General features: G+C 29.3%; 1 protein-coding gene across 4 annotated transcripts in view; it reads right to left on the reverse strand.

The window, feature by feature from the left end:
• LOC129909888 (serine-rich adhesin for platelets) overlaps positions 1-24300 on the reverse strand; it is a 408462-nt gene that overhangs the window by 328342 nt on the left and 55820 nt on the right. Inside the window, exon 1 of one of the 4 annotated variants that reach the window (XM_055987030.1) lies at positions 6766-6798. The exons of the other annotated variants lie outside the window; for them this stretch is intronic. Within the exon in view, the coding sequence (XP_055843005.1) occupies positions 6766-6783 (18 nt within the window). The 5' untranslated portion in view covers positions 6784-6798. Of the gene's footprint in view, positions 1-6765; positions 6799-24300 lie in introns of those variants that run through there. 4 annotated transcript variants of the gene reach the window in all.

Here is a 24300-nt window from a genome sequence, read left to right on the forward strand (position 1 = left end):
TCTAACGATTTTCATTAAAATTTTTGAGTGTAGCAGTACACATAAGAGCCAACTTTCTAAATAAAAAATATATTTTTTTTACCGTTATTAACGGTACCTGTCATATAACGTTTTTTTTTTATTTATGAATATATCGTTCAAGAATACCCCGATTTCAACGAAAATTTTTATACAAAATGTTTTAGGTAAAGGTAATGTTAAAAATTTAGAAAATTTTCAAAAAAATCATTTTTGGATTTTTAAAAAATATTTCAAATTTTTTTTTTGAAAAATCAATTTTTTGAAAACGTGTTTATGAAAAATTTTGAAATTTCGTTTTTATGCGTAAATAATTTATTACTTCAAAATGGCATACCAACTTTTTTTTTTGAAAAATGTCAGAACATTTTTATATATAAAAAATTATTTTTTTTTCAAAAACGGCTCTAACGATTTTCGAAAATTTTTTTCTAAAAATTCACTTTTATACAAGAAGTAAACTGGCATACTTGGTTTTTTCTGAAAGATCATTTAATTAATTATAAAAAACAGATTTTATTTTTTTTTAATTTCTTGAAAATATCAAATTTTAAATTTTCTTAATTTTCTTGAATAAAAAGCTTTAACACTAGAGTAACTTAAAGCATAAGAGCAAGTACGTGCGACCCCAGTCGTGCATTTTATTTTCATTTGTTGTTATGGGTGCGCTACACTTTTTTTTTTTTCAAGCACCAATTATAACCTACAAATTTGTCACCTGCCTACCTACATTTTCTCTTATAATAACTACCCCGGAAAATCTTTTAAAATCAAAACTGACAATTTCTTTGGTTACTGTTCATTTATTCAAATTTAATTACAGAAATAGAACTTTTCTCTAGTTAATGACTTAATTTAAAACCTTCTCAGCATTAATGAGAATGCAAACTAAAAACTCCCCCAATGTTAAAATACACTTTAAACCTTATTCATTTCATAAACAAATTTGTTTTAAAGTTCTCAAACTCTAACCCTATAATTACAATCATTAAATTTGCATTTTGTTTTATTTAGTTACAATTTTGATAATAAAGTGGGTTAGTGTGATATTATTTTGTAAAGTTCATGACAGTAATTAGCTTTTGGGTTATCTATTCATTTGAATTATTTGAATTACACTCTCACATACTAATGATCTATTGTTTACTTCCTCTTACAATCAACATTTGAATACAAAATAAGACATTTTAGTCCATCATTCGAAAAACTAGTGATTTTGTGTGGTCTCCCTTGAAATTATCAATTCTCAAGTCAACATAAATTTATTGGGTTTTTTTGTTATAGCAATTTAGCTTTATTCAAAAATATTTGAAAATTCTGAATCATAAAAAGAAGATTGCAAAGATGTTTACAAACAAATATTTGGAATTCACAAATTTATGAATTCATTTGATTGAACACACCTACTCGCGATGCAAGAAAATTTGTTCTTAAAATCTGAAATGTTAACAAAATAATTCCATCAATTGCGTCATGAATGTCTGCCGGCAAAACATCTAAATACAAACAAAATTAACATTCGAACCAATCTATCTTTAAATTTTACACAAATTCTCGATATAAAAAAAAAGAGATGAAAATCACTTTGTTGAGGTTTAACACATTTATTTTTGCGAGAACCAAAACCAATTTGTTTATAATAAAAAAAGAAACAAAAAAATAAACGAAAAAAACAAATATAATTCAGTGAATACTTTTATTTTTCTCTGTTTTTTGTTTCTTTAACAGCGGAAATTATTTAAATTGAAAGAGTTTTTTTTTTTTTTAATTTTTCATTTATTAAGCTCCCACCACAGCGAATAATGATTTTTCATTGAAAATAATCTCATCACAGAAAGACTATAAACATTAAAACTCTGATTTTTTTTTTTTTTTTATTGTGAAAATTTAATTTAATGACGAACTTATGAAAGTTCAAGGTCTTAATACGAATTGTTGAGATTATAAATTTTTGATGGAAGTGTTTTTTTTTTTTTTCATTTTGATTTGTTTAACAAAAAAAAAATATAAAAAAATATTTTCAATAACTCTTTGATTGCGAGAATTCATGTCAGAAAAGAAAAATATTATTTGACAGCTTCTGTTTAACAAGAAACTATTTTTTGTTTGTTAATATTTCTAAATAATTGATTATGACAACATTTTATTGATATTGCTTTAAATTTTAATTTTAACTTGTTAACAAACAAAAACAATTTTAAGGTTTTCACGTTGATAAATTTGAAACCACAGCGAATTGTATACATTTCGAATTTTTTATTTCAGAACTAGATTAATAGCTTTATTGAGTTGTGGGAGTAAGATTGATTTGAAAATAATTATAATATTTAAATTATGCTCCCTTCGCTATAAACCTTCAAGCTTGTATTAAATTTACGAATATATTTAATTCAAAAGAATACATTAATGAGAATTTCCTTTAAAAGTAACCACGGAAATAAATAATACAATACTTAGAACTAGCACGTATAACTAAAATTTAAACACGTGTCAATGATTGAGTGACCAGATGTTGTCAGTATTGGCATAAACAAATTAAGTTGTTTTATGTTTATTTATTTCTTTTTTTTTTTTTGTTCACTTCAAAAGCCTACCAAAACTTGTGACTATTAATCATACTTTAACACATTGAGATCATCAAACAAAAAAAAAATGAGTTATACACAATAATAACTGAGAATTTAAATTTTATTTTAATTTTTTATTCATTAAAATAAAGCAAAACAATAATAAATTTAAAATTAGAAGATAAATGATATTCAATCAAAATGCGTAAAAACGGTTTTTAATTAATAATGTGTTGTTAAGTTAAGAATTAGATTTCAAATATTGTTGACATTTGTTTGATGTGGTTTATGATTGCAGTCGAAAAGTTATCAACTATTTAATCTTATTAATTTTAATCAATATATTTTTGTTTAACTTTAAATAATTTAAAAACTTTAATGACAATATTTAAATTTAAAAAAATAATTATCATGCCAAAATTTCAAATACAAGTTTCAGAAGTGGGATATAAATGTGAAATTTTAAATTTTTTGATAAAAGAAAAAGGCTTTTCTTAAAACTTCATACAAATTTATTACACAGAAGTGATACATGGATTGATAAAATTAATAAGTTTATACATTTAATTTTTACAGATTTCCAAAAACGAGGAAGTATTCAATTCGTCTGTTTTTTTTTTTTTTGTTATTTGTTACCTCATAACTTTGGATTAAGTGAACCAATTTTCATAATTCTTTTTGTATTGGAAAGCTGGTGGCTGCAGTGTGGTCCCATTTCATTTCTAGGTATAGAAACTATTAGAAAAACCATAAACCGATTTTTGATCCATGGAAGTCGGTTTTGTTTTTTTGAAGTATAAAAATATTTTTTGAAAAAAAAAAATGATTATGTTAATGTAATAAGTTCCAGTACAGTTAAAATAGTACAAAAAATCAATAAATTAAAAAAATTGCTACCCCAATGAAACTGGGCAAAAAGTTTTTTTTCTTGCAGTACGAATGAAGGATTAAAAGAGCTTTTAAAAAGTTTTGGGTGTATTTTCGCATGGGAGAGGAGGGATAAGGATCAACAAAACAGTGAAAAAATTGTTTTGGAATGTATTCATTTTTGAGGGATTGAAAGCATGAGAAAATATAACAAATGAAATTAATTTGATGGATTTTTTATTAACAAGGAAAAAAATCTCTGCGTAAAACGGTGTTTATTTTAAAAGATAAAATTCGGAATTAGTGCCAAAAATCTGTGACGAAAATTATACCCCGATTGAAATTGGTAAAAACGTTCCATTAGCGAATTAGAATTGAAGAAGTCTATAAAAATATTTTTATTTTATATTATGTACATAATATGTTTATAAGAAGAAAGAAAACAGAAAACTAATATAATGAAAATAAATTCATAATTTTTATTTGCATATGTTTTGTGGACTTTATGAATAATATTCAATTTAGTAGAGTTTGTATGACCTGTAGTCCAAAATGCGTTTCGCCCAGGTACAACATAATATGTTTATTAGGCTGGGTCACAAATGTATGGAGAAATTTTTTTTGCTGATTTTTTTACGGGCACAGTAATAAAAAGGTGCCAAACTGTAAATAGAACAATAATATAAAGTTTGGTTATAATCAGACTTTATCTTCTGCCTCCGGTTGCTCAGCTAAGTTTGGTCCTACACCCTAAGGAAACAACTCAGGCCGTTTTCGAACCATTCTAACTTTTGTTTCAATAATGTGAAACATTTCAAACTCGTTTTATTTGTTAACATAGTCCAAATCAAGCTCCTCAAAAACTTTCAGCTACGTAGGATTAGTAGTTTCTGAGAAAAATGCTTTCAAAAATCGCAAAAAGAGTAGCTGATTTACTCACTAATATACTAACTAACAAATGATAAAAATTATGGCAAACTTCTAGTTTTTATAGAAATTTGTTATGGTCATGGATCTTGAAGTACATACAAAGAAAAAAATCGAAAAATTGAGATTTTACATTCAGGGAGCGTGGTAACCGCCTATTTTGGTAGAATTCATATAAATTATGAAAAAGTATACTTCTGAATACCCTAAAATCTTGAAACTTGGTAGAATTGTAGTTAATGCAAAGGAAACATATTCAAACTTCAGATTTTCCGACTTGGAGGCTTGGTATCCCCTTAAAAATAATAAATTAATTAGCAAGTCTTAGAAAAATGTAGTTTTGGTTTTTTTTTATTTCTCAAAAACGACAAAACATTTTTGCATCCGGTTTTCTGTTTCTGCTTGAAAACAAATAAGAGCATTGAATTTTGAAAACTTAAATAGTACTTAATCACATAAAATTTTGAAAAAAAATTAGTTCGCAAAATAAAAAATTTTTTTTTCAAAATTTTGATATTGAAAATTAATTTTTCAAAAATTGTTTTATAAAACAGCTTTATTTGAAAGCAAAATAAAAAAGAGATTTAGGGCTCAACAAAAAGGTATAACATGTTGTTGTAGGTATAGCGGTTGATTTTTAATAATACTTTTTCCTATTTTTCCTAATTAAATCATTTTTTTTAGAAAATTGCCCCTCTTGGCTAAACGGGGGCGAATATTAACCCCCTCCAAAACGATTTTTTTCTGGTCCCGACCCAACCTACACGCTTAAGCTTTTTGGCACATCCTCTTGAATAAGCTTGTATAAGAAATGAGATAATAATAAATTAAGCAAAGCGTATGTGGTTTTAGGCAAAAATCAGCTTTTTTCAAAAATGAAACCACAATCCGGAGGCACTTAGGCTTAAAATAATGAAATGAAATTTTACTTATAAGCTAACCGAACCATTTAGCACCTTTTAATCGCTGAGCCTTTTTGAAAATCCAAAAAATTGTATTTTGACCCACCCTAATGTTTATATAGTTTTATATTTGGTTTACGGGCTGCAGGTCAAACACCCCGTAAACCATATATAAAACCAAAAATGGTTTCCTTAGAAAATTTATTACAAATTTTTGTCATGATGGGAATTACGAATAATATAAGTATATTTATTTCATTCATGAGAAAGGGTGTTTTTTTTAGATGAAGACAAAAATGTTTACTACAAAATATATGTAAATAGTATTGATGGTACCCTATTGAAATTTAGCAATTATGTTAAATTTGAGATTGGAATCCAGTGTCTTTCAGAATATCATGGTTAAAAGTGTGTTTTTTTAATGAAAATCGGTATTTACGTTACATCTGGAATAGAAACTAAGAATAAAGAGACTTAATAAAATAATTTTTAGTCAAAGAGTGTTATTTTTGAAAAGAGAGTAAATTCTATAACAAGTAGGTACTTATCAAAAAATTTAGTTGTCAAATATTTGAACACAGATGAAAATGACTCAGATCAGACTGCGAATTTTAAGCTTTCTTTTTTTAATTGTCTATGTATATTCGAACAATATTAAGTTGACATTATTTTGTTTGCACAATTTATTAAAAAAAAAAATTAATGTGATGGTGCAGTGTCTCAAAATATGTACATATGTTGGGACTACTTTCTTTACAAAACTTAACCACTAGATCAGATCAGTGTTCAACTCAACTAGTCTCTAAAAGCTAATCATAGGACAAGTTATCATGGACAATTCATCAAAGAGCAAATTGAAACTTCAATATTTGTTTATGATAAACATATTCTTTATACGCCCTTGAATTAGTTTATTTTATGCAAAAAGTATCAAATATTTCGTAAAATCGCGAACTAAATTTTCTTTTGACAAATTCTCTTGTTTGATTGAAATGAGTGCATTCAGGCATTCAGCACCAAACACACTAGCCATTTATAAGATTTACCTGAGATTTATTTTTAAATTACTTAATTTGTACCAGATTAACCAAACAATTTGTTTAGTTAATCATCCAATTAGGAGAAAATTTAACATAAATCACCCTAAATCTAGATTAAGGTGCTGATGTCGGTGGAAATGTACTATTAAAGTATATCTATAGTTCATGCAATGCCAAACATTACAGAAAATATGTATGTTACGTTTAATACCAAATTGTTCGGAGTTCAAAGGCCCCCTAAACAGCTTTTTATTAATATCTTTATTATTATAACTTTAATAAAAAATAAAAATTTATAGGTAAGGGACTGATTTTTAGCTTAAAAAATTATCACAAAGGTTCAAAATTACCATGGGATAACCATTTTCAAACTTCTATAGAATTTTATAGCAATGAACAATGAATTAAGAATTCATAGTTATTTTTAAACCCCAAAGTATTTACCTGTACAATATTAAGCATATTGAGTAACTCAAAAGCAACAACAGCAACAGAATTTATACATTTATCATACATTTAAGATTTTGTATCTTTTTGGTGATTTCACTTTTCAAAAATGTATATCAACATTTCACCTTCACATTTAAATGATTTCACTTTTTTTTGTGTATCAATTTTTCTTATTATTTATGGAATTTTTTCAAACCTCTCGATATTTTGGCAAAAATAAAATTCACTTCAAATCACTTCAAATGAGGTCATTCATCATCAAGGCTATTCCAGAGTACCTTTTATAGTATTTTTATGCAAATCTAACGACCCGTTCGTTAAATATTCTCTCTTAACAAAAATTTGACAGTTGGGCAAATATTAAATAAAAATCATTAAAAATGTATGGAATCTTTTTCTTTATTTATTTTTACCGAACACACATGTTATAAATTCTCATGCGATCACCCGCGTAGGTTAAAAGTTCCAAACGAACTAAAAAACTTTTTTCATATACCTGCGAATCAAAATCTAAATAACAACAACAAAAATAGATACAAAATAGGAAAAAAAATAAAAAACAAACTAAAACAGAAAATACAAATCCAGTTTTGTCATTTTATTTGCATCTAGTCGCGATTTGTATCTATAACAACACTATAAGCCTTCTAAAGTACTTTTAGGAACACCATCAGCAGTAGCAACACGAATAGGTTAGGTATATACTTCAAATAGAGAACATTAGCTGGATTATTTTATGCCTGAGGAAATCTGGAACACGCATCACCTCTAGGCAACTTGGAACCAACGGACTTGAGTCGCCATTGACGGATTTGTATTTAAAAAAAAAAATCAAAAAAAAAAAAAAAACTTCATACAAAACAATTAAACAAACAGAGCCAAGTTGGCAGAACAAACAGTGCACAATACGGTTTTCACTGTCTACATGGAAATATACTTTAAATGTATCAGTTCTCAGTTCTGTTTGGTTTTATGTTCTTTTTGTTTTATTTCGTTCACCTTGCCCTAGGTTTGTCACTCTTTTTTTTTTTAATTAATCGTTGTTTTACGGTGATTAACGTTTCAATTAAGTTTAAACAAAAAAAACATTTGTTTATTTATTTTGTTGTTGTTTGGTTAATGATGTTTCAGTGCGTATATAAGATTCATGTAAAGGCTAACACTCTTTTAGTAGTGTTGCGTCACTTTTGTTTAAAATCGACCCCGGGATTGTGGTTTGTTTTACACGCGATATGCGACAACCGACGACGACGATATACACACCATAAATAAGCTACCAATGAAGCCAAAAGTTTATTAACCACTGTGAGATGGCATCGATGTCGATGAGAGAACTTGAATGTGGTATTTGGTTTGACATTTTAATGTCGAATTTTTTTTTTTTGGAGAGATGAAGAATTCAGATGAGTCTGGCTTGAAAAAGAGGGGATTTGCACGAGTGAGTGTTGCCGATGTAGGTTAAATTAATGAAGAATAGAAATAATTGAAGATATTAGAACCGGAAAAGATGAACTTTTATAATAAAGATACAGGGCGCTCTTAAGGCTTTAATAGTCTTAAACAAGTAAGAGCTAAGGTCAGAAGTTTGTTTTTAGCTGTCAGTATTGCCAATTCTTGCTAAGTTTTCGTTAACACTGGTTCAAATCAATTCGGATAGAGAGTTGTTAAAAGTAGGAAAGACTTGATTTTTTATCCCGAAAGATATTTGATTTTTCAGAAAATGAATTTTTTAGTTCAAACACAAATTTATAAAAAAAAAACACAGTAAACGAACGGATCCTAGTCTTGACATAAGCTCCGTTCCTTTATAAGTGGAAAACAGCTTCTAGTACAATTTCCGTCTAGTCGGCCAGCAGAGCATTAGTAGATCTAGTAGTAAATGTACTAGATCATATTCATGTGTAGTTAACTACATTCAAATGAACACAGCTAAACTAACAGTTATTAGACAAACAGACAAAGTAGACAAAAAGAACTGACCGTGAATATGCCGTATTCTTTTGAAGGTGATACTCATGAGTAGAAATCTAGTACATTCGTATCTATTTGAGTTTTTTTTTGCAAAATATTTAAATTAACATATTTTAAATAAATAATAAAGAAACACGTTGTTTGCGAAAGTTTAAGCTTTTTTAATTTGTTAATTTATATTAATGGTCTGTATTATGTCAAAGTTATTTATTTATTTTTTTTGTTTGTCACGAGTCATTGTAAATGTAATTGAGGGTAATTTTAAGTTTTTTTTTTTTTGTCTGACATTTCATATTTTGTAATTTGTAATTGGTATAAAAGTATAATTGGGTTTTTTTTCTCATTTTTTGGTAGTTATTAATTCGAATCAAATTGAGTTGCTTACAATAATAAATAATACAGGTCCCCCTGCAATACAATTAAGATCAATTTCAGTAATTTTCCAGTCAGTTGACATTGAGTGTGAATGAACTCATTTTTTTTTTTAATGATGATGATGATGTTCTGTATACAAGTGTAATTGAATAGCGCTCAAGTGACCTTTGCGGCAATTGAGAAATATTATGAAATTTTTAAGCGCCTGGAGTATAATTTATGGCTTTTGCAAGTTGACAGGGAGGATAAGTTTAACGTGGATAAAATATTTGAAGATTGAGAGTGGGAATGGAGGGCATTTATTTAAGGGTGGCATTCACAGTAAATGTTCAAATAAATAAATAAATATTAACAATTGATAATTTAGAGCAAAATTGTCCCCTCTTTAAAAAAAAAAACGTTAACTGGAACGCAGTTTTTCAATAACAGTCGATTTCTTTTGACAGAACTGATATAATATTTTGAATACAGACAGTCTCGAGAGAAATAAAGATGCAAAGTAAGCAAACAGAACTATTGTATGTTTGACAGTTGAAGGTCAATCTAGTGTCTTTCTTGACAAATATCCGTCATATTGGATGCATTCAAAAACATGATTGGATAATTTGATACTGAACCAGAGTTGCCGTCTACCAATGAGTAAGTTAGTAATATTTACAAAAAAAAAAAACTAAACATATAGGTATTGTTGATAACGGTTCAGGAGTTTCAACGTAGTTTTTTATGGAAAACAATGAATATTAGTAAATACCAATCAGTTAACTAAACAAATATCAGTCGGTTGGTTGATATGTCTTTCTTGAAACTGGAAAGAGATTACCCATCAAAACTCTACCAGGTTTAACAGAGTTAAGAATCCCAAATTGGGAATTAGAGGTTTATTTAAAGATGTACCTCAATTAGGAACAAAAAATGCCGGGTTTTCGGCTTAATAACCTTATGAACTTTTCTGTTTAAATTTTTTTTTTAATTTAAACTCTTGTTCTTCATATACATTTACCGAAAATCATGATTCCAATTAATTTGTTTATATAACTTCTTAACATATCGTTAACTTCATTTTTGCCTAATTAAGCATTTTAAGACCGAGATAATCTTTTTCAATTTAAGTTCAAGATCTCTTTCCCTACATATCTTTTCCTACAATAATTATGTGTGATAAAAAAAAAATATATATACAAGCCACTTGACAGCAAAAATTATAAACACATCAGACAACTTAACAGCATTTGATGAACAAAATAAGACTTAACCATGTCGAACATGCCGACGCGTCGCCACCGACTTTGTGCTTCGTCTCTTTTGCGGCATCTTTTTTTTTCAATTTCACCAACAAACGAAACAAAAAAAAGTAAGTTAACTTTAAACGATTTTGTTTTTTTAATTAAAAACCATTACTTGAAGAGAGTAATAGCCGGATGGCAAACCACTTCTTGGTTCATAGAAAATTATCGTTCATTGAGATTTTTTTTTTTTCATTAAATTTTTTTGTTAATTTTCCTATAACAGGTACAAAGCTATCAACTTATGAAGCTGAATTAAACTTTCACTCTCATTTGGTATCGTTTGTCGTCACCGACATCGTCGTCGTCTATACGTCGTTGGTCATCTTATAAAGGTGTGGAAATGATCTTCTGGATTGATCATATCGATTAGATAATCTCATCAACTTTTTTTTTTTATTTCATTTGAAAAATAAAAAAATAAATAAACACATCAAACTTGATATTAAAGTTGGTACTTTATGCATTTTAAGTTTGATCGGGTTTGAAGTAGCTTTAATCGGTTGGATTTTTTCATTTTTTTTTTTTTTTTTTTTGTTAGATGTGAATTGAATTTGCTCAACTTTGTTTTTTCCATCAGCCTAACCGTCGCCGCCGTCAAACCGCACTGTGCTGTCGTTTGAAATTGATTATATTTCTTTGATTTTTTTATTGAGGAACCGGCTTTTCGATTAACACATGCAGCACGAAGTGTGACATACGAACGTGTAGTTCGTAAACGTTTTGCTTGTTTTCGATTAGCATCGGATTGATTGAGCATCGTGTATAACTTTATAGATACACCACAATATACATAGTTTTGTGTATTATGTGTGATTGGGTCAAGAAAATAAAATATAACTGTAAAGTGGGAATTATTAACTATTTCAAATAGTTTTTGGAAAGAAACAAAAAAAAAATTGAAAATTTAATTCAAAACTTTTTACGGTAAATTATTTGAATAGCAAACGGTAAAGAACAATTTGATTTTTTGTTTTTTTTAAAGAAAGATTAAGCATAGATTGTTATTTGTGCTAAAATATAGCACTCACAATAAAAAAGAATCTTAATTGATTATCTAACAAGTTTTTTGTTTTAAAAAGCTGAAATTTTACTGTGATTTGCTATAGCATTTATGAAATTTTTTTTGAATCTATGCAATTTAATGAGTACCTATCTCTTAGATATGTTCACAAATAGAACTAGAGAGAACCTTTGGCAGTACCTACTAGTTAAATCATCGCTCCTGTAAAAGAAAAGTACACGAACAGAACTAATAGCAAACAAATTAGAAGTGTTCCATTGGATTTTGAAAAATACAAAAACTTCTGACTGAACGAGTTTTCCTTATAGTCCAGTAATTTTAGACATTTTTAACCCCAATCTGCGGAAAAATTCCTACTGGGCTGAATTTTGGTATACACATTCGTTAAGTCGCACAGTGGGCCCATATGGCCTTAGGCGTCTCAAAAATCTGTAACTTTGTTGTCTTTTGTGATAATTGCGTCAAATTTGGAATATATTACCTTTGTTATATAACGAATCATTCAATTTACTTTTTTTTGAAATTCAAATTGTTTTTAAGATTTTAAAAATTAGTCAAAGTTGAAAAAGTGCGATTTTCGCTTGATTTAGGTGTTTAAAAATATCTGTAACTTTTTTGTCTCCTGAAATAAATTTGAAACACATAATCTTTAATATATCAGAAATCATAAAGCATAGTTTTTATTTAAATGCAAATTATTTTTGAGCTTTGAAAAGCTAGGCAAAGTTCAAAGCTAAAAAATACGATTTTGACTTAACAAGAACGTCTCAAAAATCTGTATCTTAAAACTGTTTTCCTTCCTTTCGTGTCTTAAAATTACTTAACTATTTTTATGAGTATAAAGTATAGAAAAAATAAATTTCAATGTAGTTTGTTTGTGTTACCGTATTTGAAATTTAAGCTATTTTATTTGAAAATTATAAGAAAAATATTGATTATACACATTTTAAATAAATTTTAAAAAGTCGAAAAAGTCCTTTTTTGGGAAAAGAGAAAAAAATCACAAAAAAAAAACTGGTTGTCAATTTTTCGAAAATCCTTCTTAATAAAATACTTTAAACGGCTCTTTTGAAAATCTTCAAGTAAAATCAAAATCAGTAAATAAAATCCCTATGTCACTTTTTGCAAAGATGAAATTTTTTTCAAAATTACAATATCAAATTCTACCATTTTTCTGCTACCTTAGACTTTTTCTAATAGTATACAAATATCTTCAATTTCGGGTGCATATACTAAGTCTAAGAGCCCACAGCAAATTTTGGGAGTGGAGGTATAACCAAAATGTGAGTATGCAGTTTTATAGCCTTATGCGTTTTAATAACGAATTAAAAAGTCTGGCAGCTTTAAATCGAAGCTTTATATGGTTTCCGAGGGGTTAAATATCGCGAGTTTTCCAATTAATGTGAGTAGGCTAAATTAACACAAAATCACATTCTGAATATAAGGACTGATGCTCTGTCATTTCCCCAATGCCTGAAGACATCAATCTTGACAGTGCGATCAATAGAACTCAAGATACAGTGCGGTTCACATGGTTAGACGCACCAATTTTCGTTTACATAAATTTCATTTTTTTTTTGTGTGTGTGCAAGAATAACCAAAAAATTGTATTTATTAGAATGGTTATTTAGTTCTTAATAGAAAAACAAAAAGAAATAGTGGGTGAGTTGAAGTTAACGGTACTTTTTAGTCCTTCTTGTCTGTGATGTAAGAAAAAGGGCAGCTTTTTTCGGTTCACATGATTAGACGCACACCTTAAATTAGTTAGTTTGGCGAGATCTATTGCGCTGATTTGATTAAATTTGGAAGATTAAGCATCAAGAAGTTATTTTTTAGTGATTTTCATTCAAAATCTGTTAAAAAAAGTTCTGAGCGCGAGAGAATAAGGGAAAAATGACGCGTTGGATTCCGAAGGTCTTTCCATAAGCCCCATTGCCAAAAAAATAGGATGAAGTGACTATTTCAAAAGAAATTATTTAAAAAACAGTGCCTCCTACGAAAAAAACTTCAAAGGAGGAACAATAGAAGCTTTAACTCCTCAGGAAAAATGAAAATTTATGAAAAAAGCGTCAAAAACAGCTCTATCCCCCAGCAAAATTAAAGAAAAAGCTCGGCTAACGGGAAGAACATCAATTTTTCGGTGAATTTTTTTGAATGCTGAACATCCTAGATTAAAATAAAACTTAAAAATAGTCTTTAAAAAAAGGCCATTTGAAAGAAACAGCGGATGGAGCTCGCACGTCTTCACATAACGTGGGAAACAAGTTTTTGAAGTTTTTTTAAATTGGCGAAATGTGTTTTTTCTAATGAAAAAGAATTTAATTTGAATTGTTCTCATGGGTATTACCACAAATTTCACGATTTTCACTAGGAGGAAAAGTTTTTGACACTTCAACATTCAAGAAAAGGAGGAGTAATGGTTTTGGGAGCCATTTAATATTACATTCGATTTAGTTTTCGTTTCAAACCACTCATTTTTGCAAATGGCGTTTTTTAAAGACTATTTTTAAGTTTTATTTTAATCTAGGATGTTCAGCATTCAAAAAAATTCACCGAAAAATTGATGTTCTTCCCGTTAGCCGAGCTTTTTCTTTAATTTTGCTGGGGGATAGAGCTGTTTTTGACGCTTTTTTCATAAATTTTCATTTTTCCTGAGGAGTTAAAGCTTCTATTGTTCCTCCTTTGAAGTTTTTTTCGTAGGAGGCACTGTTTTTTAAATAATTTCTTTTGAAATAGTCACTTCATCCTATTTTTTTGGCAATGGGGCTTATGGAAAGACCTTCGGAATCCAACGCGTCATTTTTCCCTTATTCTTTCGCGCTCAGAACTTTTTTTAACAGATTTTGAATGAAAATCACTAAAAAATAACTTCTTGATGCTTAATCTTCCAAATTTAATCAAATCAGCGCAATAGATCTCGCCAAACTAACTAATTTAAGGTGTGCGTCTAATCATGTGAACCGAAAAAAGCTGCCCTTTTTCTTACATCACAGACAAGAAGGACTAAAAAGTACCGTTAACTTCAACTCACCCACTATTTCTTTTTGTTTTTCTATTAAGAACTAAATAACCATTCTAATAAATACAATTTTTTGGTTATTCTTGCACACACACAAAAAAAAAATGAAATTTATGTAAACGAAAATTGGTGCGTCTAACCATGTGAACCGCACTGTATGTATTGAAACAGGTCAGGATGCACCAAAATACGTTTTTTTGTACTATGTTTTTCGACAGATATATCGTTCTCTATCAAACAAAAGCAGATAAAAGCAGCCAATTCTTTTTGTATCTTTTAGTACATAAACCAAAGAACAAAATTGTGAAAAAAAGTAGACAGCGGAAGACAGCGGAAACATTTAAAACTCAATTCGAAATTAAAAAAATGCAAATAAAAGCTTATTGTGTGAAAAAAATAATATTAATTAAAAATATATTTTCAAAAATTTTTATTATCAGCAATATAAATAGCAGTTAAAATAAGCTTTCCAACGACATACAACACTTATATAATTTATTAAAACATAGTTTTTAAAACGTATCGTGAAGATTTGCTTTACTTTGTTACTCAAACAAAGTGTTTTCAAGTGGAGCCTTCAGATACAATTTTGTAATAGAGAAACTCATTTTAAAAATCAATTTTAAATGAAAATATATAGATTGACTTTCCCTTGATTCATTTCCGTAAAGAAATTACCAAAAATTAAAATTTCATAAAAAACCATTTTTGAGACACAAATGGTCCTTTGGGCCCATTGTGCGTCGTTGTAATGAAGATGTGAAAAATCGACATTGATATCGTGCCGGCGCGGCGTTAGAAGTTAAAGAGGTCAAAAGGTCACGAAAATAATTTTTTCGCATATATCTCGCGACGTGTGGCTCGAAGGTCAATAAGGGTCTCCAGAAAAATTGTTCGTCATAAAATTATCTACAAATATTGCCTTATGCATTTTTCTGTAACATTAACCGTTTTCATTACAACGTCGTAACGAAGGTGAATACCAAAATTCAGCCCAATAGGAATTTTTCCGCAGATAAAACCTAAAATTACTGGGCTATTAAGAAACAAAATCGTTGATGAAGCCCAAAATAGCTTACAAGTACTTTCTATAAACATCAGATTTCGTGAAAGAACAAACCTTAACTTTTTTTTTTAACTAGGTTGGTAAATTTTCATTCATTGAAATTTAGCAATTTCAACAATTTTCCACACAAATTATGATTTTTTTAAATAAAACGTTCTTAACCCTTAACTATAGTGGTGAAAATTTGTGGTGTTTTGAAATGATAAAATAAAATACAAAATTGAATTTTTTTATAAATTTTTTTTTTAAGCATTAAAAGATAACAATTTTAGAAGAAGTAAAGAAAAAAAAGAAAAAAAGAGAAAATTCATTTTCAACGGTTTTTATTAACTTTTTAAAAGTAGATGTGGGTCCCCTGGACCCACCACTATAGTTAAGGGTTAACAGCAAATTAGACAAATTAAAAGTAAGCGAACGGAACTAAAACACTTGTCAATTGACCTTAATACCTAAATGTGTAATAGCCAATAAAAAAAATGAAATCAGAAAAAAAAGTGAGCCATTTTCTCTCCTATTGAAGTTAAATACTTCTTTTAGTGCGTTTTATTCATGAGTAAAATTTACATAAGGGCAGCCATTTTGAAATTATGTCAATTTGACAGGAAGACATTAGGTCTGTTTGGTGTTTTTATTCTTCAGTAATAAATACATTCTGTTTGTTATCCATTTGGTTGTTTTGTTTTTTAAACGGATGCATAGGTCAATGCTAAAGAAGTATAACACACACAACTTTTTGTACTATAGACGTAAACTTGTAGATTTAGCCGAGAAAAAGGCGGAATATAGAATTAGAGCTATGAATCATATTTTAGATAGAATAACGACCATAAATAATACCTACAATTATTTTTAAGAACAACACAGTGGCTGTTTATAACTAACTTTAGAAAGATTGGGCCACATTCATAATCACTATCTAAGGCGCTTCTAAGAAAGACTGGAGTTTATCCTATTCAAAAATCCCTACCATTGGATACACCCCAGTCTAGGATAAAGTGGGATCTAATGACTATGAAGCTGCTCCATTGTTTTTAATGCAAAACAAAACACACTACATCGTTTTGTATAAGTTTTAAATTCCAACACGTGTCGTCAATAAAACAAAGAAGAAACCCCAACAAATGTACACTAGTCTTGTCAACGACTTTTCTACGGTGCGTTACCCTCTGACATCACTTTTATGCATGATTTTTTTCAAGCACGGTCGACCCCACGCCGATCATTATTTTGATCTCTTTTTTTTAGCTGAACAAATTAATTTACACGCGTGCACGCACATCACACACGAGCACAAAAAAGAATGATTATCATGTCCAACTTGATCAATTTAAACTAAGGGTTACTTTGCTAATTAACTTTGATCTTTTTTCTGACAAACAATCAGAAATTGAGAAGAAAAAATTTTAATTTATGTGTAAAGAATGCTCCTAGAAAATTGAAGCTATTTTGGAATATTTTCAAAATCTTTACACAGTTCATTGCATGATTTTAGGCGAAATCCAAATAACATTTTCTCCTCTTGTTTTTCTAAAATTAGGATTCAAAATAATTTCCTCAATTTTTGCAATTATTTTCAAAAATATAACCTTGAAATACTACACTCTCCCCCTTTTCTAAATTTTGCGTTCATTTTGCTGGCAAATAAAAAAAATCGCGAATATGAGTAGCTATTTATAGTTTCCTATTTTTTTCATAGAAAAGTAGCCAAATAATTTTTGAAAAGTAAAGCAAACAAAAAATAATTGCAAAAAAAAATTAAAACTGATCTTGCAGTTTATAAACAAATAAAATGCACGACTGGGTCGCACGAACTTGCTCTTAGAGTTAAAGTTGCTTACATTTTTAAGACTTTTTATATAGAAATTTGAAAAAAAAATAAAATTCGTTTTTTTTAAAAAATGAAATAAAATCTGAAATTAAATTGCCCTCCAAAACAAGTATGCAGTTTTGATTGATATATTAACATGCATTTTTAGAAAAAAAATTTTCAAAATCGTTAGAGCCGTTTTTTAAAAAACTAATTTTTTATAAATAATTTTTTGGAAAAAAAGTTTAAAAAAAAAATTGGTATGCCATTTTGTAGAAATCACTAATCAACATCTAAAAACAAAATTTCAAAAAAATTCAATGTCCCGTTTTCGAAAATTTGATTTTTCAAAAAAAAATTTTCAAAATTTTTTTAAAAATCCAAAAATATTTTTTTTTTTTATTTTATTTTTGGTTTATATTTAGATTATATAAATGCTTCTTCACAAAAAGTTTCGTTGAAATCGAATAAGCAGTTTCGGAGATAATTGGATTTGAAAAAAACGGTTCTATGGCAGGTACCGTTAATAATGATTTTCAAAAAAAATGTTTTTCATTGAAAGATAGACCTTAGCTCAAAACTAACATTTGAATTTTTTAAACAAAATCGTTGGACCCGTTTTCGAGATATTTCAATTTTACTAAAATCGGTATATGACAAGTACCGTTATTTTTGGTCCAAAAAAATTAATTCCAAAAACCCCTCTGGAGAGTCGCCAAATAACGCTACATACCAAGTTTGACATTAATCGGTCCATCCGTTTAGGCTGTAGCTCCTTATACAGACAGACAGACAGACTGACAGACTGACAGACTGACAGACAGACAGACAGACAGACAGACGGACTTCCGGGACCCACTTTTTTGGCATTGTCTACCATCGTAATGTCATGGAAAAATGTTATCTCAACTTTTTTTTTTTGTACGAATACATAACTTGATATATAGTACCTATATCGCAAGTAAAAAAAAGAAAACAAGAGAAACAGAAAAAAATTCACACGCTCGTGATTTTTCAAGAAGAAAAATTACGAGCGCATGGAAATGTGTATTTAGATACCTACTATTTTTAAATATAGACATACCTATTATCTACACTTTGATGCTTTAATGTGGTCGTTGAGGCATGTGATTAATTTTGTCACGCATCTGCATTGACATTTTGTTTGTGTCATAATTTTTTATTCCATTAAGAATTTTTTTTGCACACTCTTTATTAACATGGTCGAAAGAGTTTTTCGTGACAAAACACGTTGAAGATGAAAACTCATTTTCCAAACCATTGCGTTTGCGGTTGTGTCGTCTGTTGACGTTTAAGTTGACATTGACCGTGACCGTGACAACAAAAGTCTATTCGTTTTTTTTTTTTTCTTTTATCTCATACATCGTGTAATTATGTTGTTACGGAAGACTGGAGAAATTATAAACATGCTTATGTGTAAATTGACATCTTGGCAACCGGAAGAAGTGAAAAATTTGTGATTTTATTTGAGTTTTTCAATATTTTATTAAATGTTTCGAATGCCGTTATTTTACTTTAATTTCAACAAGATTGACAATTGAACACGACTTACTTATAAGAAGACGTCAAATAAAAAAAAAATAATTTATATATAAAAATAAGTAGACAAACAAATCTTTTGGACGAGTGACTTTTCGAAAATCTGTTCAATTATCAAGGAACCATTTGACACTTGTTGACAACTTTCAAAGGAATTCAATGAGAGTTGGAACATTGACACTAATTAAAGGTATGTTTGACTTTTTAATTTGGAAATACCCCATAATGAACCTGAACTCCACTGTACACAATGCACATATTGTTGGCCAACACAAAAACACAACATGACAATATAACATTGTTCATTTATTACCCAACAACAGCTAAATACAAAAAAAGGGAACAAAAAAGTTATTGTGAATTATTATCCATGTAGCTCTACGCCTACGTCAAACAATGTGCACCTACTTTTTTTGTTCCATTAAAATGCATTTGATGTTTTTTTTTTCCTTCATTTTTTGTTGTTTTTGTTGATTATGTAATAAGGTTCGTTCCTTGGAATGCATTCACAAAAAAAAAAACGACCCTCATAGGTCTATAGTACCATTACTTCCTTTTTCTATTTATGCTTCCTCTCCACTCACAATTTTTAATGCGTGGTAATTAGTTAGCATTACATAAAAACCGGAAATAGTCGACATCCGTCGGATCCCTTTATGAAGGCATAATAATGCAATTTAGTGGTTATACTTAGTTGGTTTGGCAGGTTCATGAAAATAGGGGAAACAATTCTATGCGCTTACCGACCTTGGTTCATTTTATTTGTTTGGTATATAAGTTACAATGTTAGAGGTTAATTTTTATAATTTTTCTTTTTGACAGATGAAGGTATTTGACTACAGGGGTTAAGGGTGCCTTTGAATGTGGAGATTTAAGCCGAAATAATTAGGGCTGAAATGTTAAAGGTCAGTAAATAGACAGATTTATTAAAAGATCTCTTCAAACAATTACGTTTTATTCATACTATCAAGGAAATTCGTGCGCAAAACAAAAATTAAGAATTGGCGGGCTCTGTCATAAACGGTTTCGCCGACTCATTTTGACGGCTCTGTGATTTATCTTAAACACACTTTTAAAAGTTTTTATAAATAAGGTCTGTTTGGGTACTGTCTAAAACAGAAACATTTCAATTTGTCAAAAATATTGTACAAAACTACACAATTCCAGAGTAACCAAACAGGAATTGGGTTACAAATATTGAAAAAAAAATAGAAATATTTATGTTTAAAGCAGTACACAAACAGACCTATTTTTGAACTCTTTTTGACATTTAATGACAAGTAATGACAGTTCGTTATTTTCACACTGGTTTGTGTCTGAACACAGCGGGCTGGACTTATGTCAAAACAAATCGGTTGATTGACTTCAGTCTGACCATCGTCATACGAACTTTTTTGTTTTCATTCAGCTCTGTTTGATTACTTTTTTTTTTTTTTTCAATTTTAGTGCTAGTTTTAGAACCTGATTACAAAAACCGAATTAAATTCCTAGACATTCAGCAATGTTAAAGCTGATGCTTTATTTGGAAAAGTAAATAAAAATGCAACGAATTCGATTTAAGATTATTTAGTAATTCAACTAAACCATTTGAACTAATTTCCCGTAGAACAAGTTCTATTTAAAGCAGTCTTGTAAATAATTTAACCTTCAACTTCTTTTGATACTGATCCACATTGAAAAATCTATACCATTTAATTTAAACATATATGACACCCAACTAGTAAAAAATTGAACTTGATAGACGATTAATGTCAAACCCAAAAGCAATGTTTCAACTACTCTGGCGACGACTATGACAGTAGACAACAAATGCGTCATTCAGAATAATATGTTTTCTTTATATAAATGACACATTTCCACCTAAATAATATCAAACAAACCTTCAGCGAATATACAAAATAGAAAAAAAAAACTATTACAAGGTTCGCATTTGACAATTGACATTTATCGATTTTTTTACGGATTATGTGTGCATCAATTTATACAAAGAAAACCACGCATGAAAGTGAATCGTTGTTTGTAAAGAAATTGTCTTTAAAAGGTTTCAATTAAACGCAACGAAAATTGTTGGTTGCAAATTCTTTTTCTCGCTTTTTTTTTTCGTCTACAAAACAAATTGCAAAGCAAGAAGAAAAATCAAGTAACATGTTATCCGTTAAACAAACAATTTTCTTAGGCTTCATGGTTAAATGAATTCACACAATTCTTACTTACGATAAATTAAATGGGTATGTGTTTAGTTTAATCAACACACTTGACACTTACCTGAAAAGAAAGAAGAAACAGAAAAACATAAAAATTAGATCACAATAGAAAAAAGAATTAAATTATTTTGTAAAGAATTCGGAATGTCAAAAATCCTGTGGGAATAATCACTCTTAATGAATCAGAATTAACCATAAAATGATTTTTTATTAATAGAATAGGCCCATAATGGTAGCCCTATGGAACACCACAAAAAAAAAAAAAAAAACTAGCCATTAAATCAATATATAAAATAAAAATCTCATTAAAAGCTTATCATAATAAAAATTACGAGTTAACCCGAGCAGACATCAGCTTAACACAGAAAAGAATAAGAAGAAAAAACGAATACGAGGATCGGACAAAAAGAATCTTTATCTTCATTTTTCGATCACAATTACCATCAATATAGCAGCTACCAGATACATTGGCTTCTCTTTCAAACTGAAACCTGTTTCAGTTTTTTTTTTTTCTTCTCCTGCTCCAAAGATCAATAGGTGTGATAGAACAGTTTAAAAGATCCGTCCATATATTAAAACGAGCTACATCATAAAATTACGCCCATATAATACGAAATGGCTGGGAAAGAATAAAAGGATCAGCCAGCATCAGCAGAGGTCCAAGTATCTAATCCTGTCGTAAAAAACGATCTAAGATATTACACCTGAGCGACAGATAGAAGTGGGGGTTAATTAGCTTCACATTGAAGTTCCAATGGTAACGTCGGTCGCTCGTCGTAGTCGTCTGTCCATATTCGTGTGATGTTGTTGTTGTTGGATGTAGATCAAAAGAGATCACGGACGAGCAAAAGAAGAATAATTTTGATGATGCATGTTGTTTATCACGTGCGCATGCGCAACCAAAGCGCGTCACCAATTGAAGATGTCAGTTGAGCCTGTTGTTGGGTTGGTGTGTGGAAAATTTCCATCGATGATGAATTTCATAGCCAAGACAAAAATCATTATAAAAAAAAAGGAGAATCTTTTGTTTGTTTTTTTTTTAGTATTCTTCTTGGGGGTGTGGAAAAAAATCAAAACAAGGATGGAAACATTATATTTTTTATGTTTTTTTTTAGAGATGCAACCCAGACAAAACCAGTTGGAATGATTTATTAGGATTAACATTCCAGAAGACAGTAAAAAATTAATTCTAATGAAGGTCGACTATATGGATGGAAGGAGATGGACTTAAAAAAAAAAAATTGAAAAACAAGTCGGTGAATCTGGGGCTTATCAAAAACAATATAATTGATGAAAATTCCCTTTTGAAGATGGATTAGGTCTTGGGGGCTAGTGTTATCCTGTTTATTGTTTAATGATTTAGATTTTTCTTCGTCAGTGTGTCTTTTTATTTAAATTTTGTTTATTATAAGAAATACATCATTTTGCTTTTTGACAGTTAAATGGGATTTCTTTGTAAATCGAATGCGTTAACTTTTTGGTTGTGTTAAATTACTCCTTATAAATCACAACTGAAATTTATATATCACAGTATATCACAACTGAAAATGATAAGTCATAGCTGAAGAATGAACCTAGATGAAACACAGCTATAACTTGTAAATGAAAGCCAAAAGTGGTAAATAACGGTTTAAAATCTGAAGTCATGCCCGAAACTGATAAATCACCGCTGAAAATAACAAATCACAGCTGAAATTGGTAAATGAACAGCATTTATAAGTTGTAAATCACAGCCGAAATTAGTAAACCATAGCTAAAGTAAAAAAATCATAGCTAAAACTGTTAAGTCACACCTGAAACTGATAAAACACAGCTGAAACTGGTAAATGAACCGCAGTTATAAGTTGTACATCATAGCCGAAATTGGTAAACTACAGCTGGAGGTAGAAAATCATAGCTAAAACTGTAATGTCACACCCGAAACAGAAAAATTACGACTGAAACTGGTAAATAAAAGGCAGTTATAAATTGTGAACCACAGCCAAATATAGTAAACTACAGATGAAGGTAGAATATGTAAACTAAAACTCTAAAGTCTCACCCGAAACTAACTAATCAGAGCTGAAAACGACAAATCACAGCTTGGTAAATGAAAAGCAGCCAGCGTTCGTACTGATTCCAAAAAAGGAATCAAACCCCTTTGAATCTGAAATGCGAATCTTACGGCCAATTTTGTGTCTAAAAAGCAATACTTGATAGAACCTCAATCGTTGTCTAACTTAAAGATCTGCGTTAGTAAATTATTTCCTCTGTTAACCTTGAAAAAAAAATGTAAATAACAATAATTTCGCCAATATTTTCAAGGTCTTATGGTCGATTTATAATAATAAAAAAGAATACAACAAATCTTCATTAAGTCAAAGCTTCCACACCTTTTTTCCGATTGGTTATTATCAATAATTATCTACCACTTAACAACTATTTTTTACCAGACAACATCAAATTATTATTTCTTTTATACTCATTTAAATCTATACATTACATTTTGTGTATTTCAAATTACTATGTTTGGTAAAATCGATAATTTCCTTTCTTGTGTCAAATAAGTATCGATTTGTCGCGGTGGTGGCGGTAAGCGGATAAGCAAAAAAAAAAAACAAGTTTTTTGCTGCAAAATTATATGTCCAACCAACAACATACATAAAGTGTTTAGGGTAAATCTATCTCATGACATCGACATGGAATTGCAATTTCTTAGCACCTGTAACTTGAAACGCGGCAGCGGCGATGACGATGGTAGCGGCGGTAATAGTGGTGGTGGTGGTGAAGGTGATGATGGTGGCGCTGGCGTCGTTGTCGACGTTGAAATAGTCACAGCGCAGACTTAACAATGTCGTCGTCCGGTGTTTATTTTGAAATTAGATACACCGCTGCATTACAGTTCAATGGATAAATAATTTGTTTATGTTTCTTGCTTTATTTTCTACATATATGTAACATGAGTTTTATACTTAATAAATTCAAGTTGAGTGGCGTTAAAGGAGTTTTATGTGGGGGTGCTGCTGACTCAAAAAACGACTAAAATGTGTAATTAATACGCATATGGAACGTGCTTACGTGATTTTTTTCTGCACATACATTTTAAAGATGGCGGTTACATACAACAAAAATGGGACCTTTTCAATGACATTTGATATAATTTAGTACATTTTAGTACATGGGTTATCTTGATTTATCTTAAATTAAACGTTTCATTGACATTTCACATTGAAAAAGTAAA

Source organism: Episyrphus balteatus, chromosome 2 (genome assembly GCF_945859705.1).
Source record: "Episyrphus balteatus chromosome 2, idEpiBalt1.1, whole genome shotgun sequence".
Lineage (NCBI taxonomy): Eukaryota > Metazoa > Arthropoda > Insecta > Diptera > Syrphidae > Episyrphus > Episyrphus balteatus.